Source organism: Bison bison, unplaced genomic scaffold, assembly GCF_000754665.1.
Source record: "Bison bison bison isolate TAMUID 2011002044 unplaced genomic scaffold, Bison_UMD1.0 scf7180017850926, whole genome shotgun sequence".
NCBI classification, from domain to species: Eukaryota; Metazoa; Chordata; class Mammalia; order Artiodactyla; family Bovidae; genus Bison; species Bison bison.
This window is the reverse complement of record NW_011481499.1, coordinates 431,417-434,546: the sequence shown is the minus strand read 5'-3', so window position 1 is coordinate 434,546 and position 3,130 is coordinate 431,417. Positions and strand designations below refer to the sequence as shown.

The following is a 3,130-nucleotide window of genomic DNA, read 5'->3' as shown; positions in this document are numbered from 1 at the left end:
GCAGGGGCGGAAGCTGGGGCCAGTGGCTATATTGCGAGTTTGGAGACAGGGGTCAGGGAGGGCCTTGGGGCGGGGTAGGGGGTGGAAGCTGGGGCCAGTGGCCGTATTGCGAATTTGGAGACAGGATGCTGATGCCGTTTTTAGGGGTGAGTGGCTTCAGGATGCTCAGATCGTGTGGGAAGTGTAGCGCGTGGTCCAGAGGCCAGACTGGCCCTGGCTGTGGGGCGATGGGGAGGGACAGAGCAGTGGGGTTGCCTGGAGGCGTGTGGATGCCCGGGCGATGCGCCCGAAGGCGGGGCTGGTGGCCTTGACTGGGGCTGGGAGCCCGGCGGTGGGGGGCCGGCCAGGGATGAGGGAGGAAGGCAGAGGGGGCCTTGGCCCGGGCGTTGGGGATGGAGGCTGGGTGGTGCAGGCGAAGCCCAGGGCCAGGGGCGTCTGTGAGGCAGGGCGCCGAGCTGTGCTGGGGGCAGGCCGCTCTGTGTGTGCAGTGCCCGGGGTCAGCTCGGGACTCTGCTGCCCTCGGAGCCCCCCAAGGCCCACAGCCCCTTATGGCTCTGAAGAAGGCCCGGGGCCGTGGTGTCGGGGCCTTGGGGGCAAGGCAGCTCTCGCAGTCTCTTCCCTAACACCCAGTGCGTCCTCCCCGGCGGCCCCGTCTTCCAGACTGCCCTCTGCAGGGCTGGCCTCTGGGAGGCAGGTGTCCAAGGCCCAAGGCCGGGCCCCTGCACCCCCAGAGCCGGCCCCTTTGGGGCAGCGTGTCTGTGGCTCTGACCTTGGTGTCCACAGGCCGCTTTTGCGGTCTGGCCTTCCCCACGTTTAAGCGTGTGTCCTCCGGGTCACCTGGCCATCCCTGGGGGTGTCTGTTCTTGTCCTGCATCCAGGGAGCTTTGGCTCTTCTGCGCACGTGTTCGTGCGTTGTAAGAGTGTAGCACAGGGGCTGTCCTGGGTCCACCCACCCTACGGCGCTTCCCTCCTTGGTTGTGGCCTCGGCCGTCACGTTTGTCCCCATCGCGTGGCACTTGAAGGAAAAGTCCCGGGTGACAAGTGCCGAGGCGGGCTGCTGGGGGCAGACGCCCCGATGGAAAGACACCCGCGGCCGACTTATGTGACACGGGCCCGTTTGCCTGCGCCTGGCTCTGTCACCTCCCGCCTCTGTGCCCGTCACCCGTCTCTGTGACTGATATGCTTTCTCCTCATTCCTATCTCCTGTTTTCAAGTAATGACATATTATGATTCATGGTTTTGTTTGTCTGTCTCTCTCTAAAAATAAAACAGTGGCATTAGGAAGCTGGAAAAAAGACTATGAGGAAATGACCATTTTTCTCCTAATGGACATCCAAAGTTATTACTAATATATTTTTCTCAAATCCTGTTCTGATCATTAAATATACTGAAGTTTCCTGACAGAAATTGATTCTCTGATGTGCTTTTTTTTTTAGGTGACTGTCCTAGCGATGCAGGTAAGTAATGGCCTTAAGTAAATCTGTTTGGTATAAATTGTGTCCGTGTGTACAGATACTAACGTGCGCTCTCGGATTTATGCTTTATATGCTGTGTTAGTGAAAGCAGCTTAAGGAAACATAGCCACCAATTAAGATTTAACTTTTTATGTTTTAAAAGAATGCATTTCAGGAATTTTTTCTTGAGTATAAATTATATTTCCAATAATCAAATTCTGGTTTTACTATTTTCTAACATATTAAGCACTTTCACTTTAAATAGTAGGGTAAATTTAATTGTCTTAATAGTTTGGGTTTACTGTTTACTGATTAAATCTTTATCAAAATGAACACAACTTTATTCAGATTATAAAAATATTATGGTACAGAGCCAAAATAAAAAAAACTTTAAAAATGCAGAATAATATGAAGAAAATGAAAAGCACTGGTAATCCCAGTGCTCGTACCTTGAATGAATGTCCTTCTAGACCCCCATCTATGCTGTGTAGTTATTAGATACATCACCCACGCCACTGTCCGTGCCTGGAGAATCCCGTGGACAGAGGAGCCTGGCGGGCTGCCATCCATGGGGTCACAGAGAGTAGGACACGACTGAGCGCAGCACGCTGTTGATGATGCGTGTATTAACACGATGACGTTTCATACGAGCGTGTGACGCGGGGCCAAACCACAGTTCCCCGTCTCCTAGTGTCTGTCCCTGCGGCGAGCGATGCCTGAGCATCTCGACGCGTGCGTGTTTACACGTGTGTGTCTGCTTCTGTCCTTGGCCTGTGTTTTCCTTTCAGTTAAACTGCTGACTTGACACACCTACCTGTTGAATTCCGATTTCTTGAGAAGTTGACCCAGTTGTATTTCGAGTCTGCCCGTGTCCCCACACCTCCCCCAAATTTAGATACCAAGCGTGTTTTAATTTCATCAGAATGATGAGAAGATTTTCATTCATGTTTGTCATTGTTTTGATGGCTGTCTCTTCACACGTTTACTTGTTGTTGTTTTTTTTTCCCCCTTTGTGAACTTGCTGGTGGGCCGGCCGCCCGTCCAGAAGGAGACGCTGGAGCTCCCGGCCAGGAGAAGAGCGAGGCGCCTGAGAACCCCGAGCCGCCCGGCGAGCCCCCCGCGGCGGTCAGGTCCGTGCGCCCGGTCCCGCCCCCGCCTCTCCGTGCTGCCCCAGCTCGTGTGCTGCTTGAGCTCCACGGTTTGTTCAGAGAAAGCCAAGCCCGCTTAGTGTCCTGGTACCTGAGGCGCGCCTGACCGCTGTGGAGCGTCTCGGAGCCTGAGCGAGGCTCGTGCTCACGGCTGCGTCCATCACGGGCTTGACTCCTGGTAGTTGTGTGTACCTCTTGTTACCTTAACAAGATGAGGAGGTGGGTGCCTTAGACTTGTCAGGTTAGTGGGACGCTCTTAGTGTCCTGCAGACCGTGTCCTAAGCGGCAGGCTGAGGGTGGCCTGGACGTTGGCATTAGCGTTGGTGTTCCTCTGTCCGCTGAAATGCACAAGTGTTCTGTGTCTCTTTTCAGGAGGATACCTCGGCCCGGGAGCGCACGGCCTGCGCCTCCCCGGGTCCGACGGGCAGGAGAGTGTGGAGGCGCTGACCACGGACAGGTGGGCCCCGGGCAGCCACGCCGCTGTCTCGGCACCGGGAGTGGGGGAGGGGCTTCCCCAGCGCGGGGGTG

The 3,130-nt window shown here is 55.3% G+C and overlaps 1 protein-coding gene across 1 annotated transcript in view; it reads left to right on the top strand.

Moving 5' to 3' along the window:
- Window positions 1-3,130, top strand: part of TRAF3IP1 (TNF receptor-associated factor 3 interacting protein 1) — a 57,163-nt gene that overhangs the window by 17,270 nt on the left and 36,763 nt on the right. Inside the window, 4 exon segments of the mRNA XM_010849548.1 lie at window positions 1,437-1,457; window positions 2,503-2,584; window positions 2,975-3,026; window positions 3,028-3,059. Coding sequence (XP_010847850.1) covers window positions 1,437-1,457; window positions 2,503-2,584; window positions 2,975-3,026; window positions 3,028-3,059 — 187 coding nt within the window.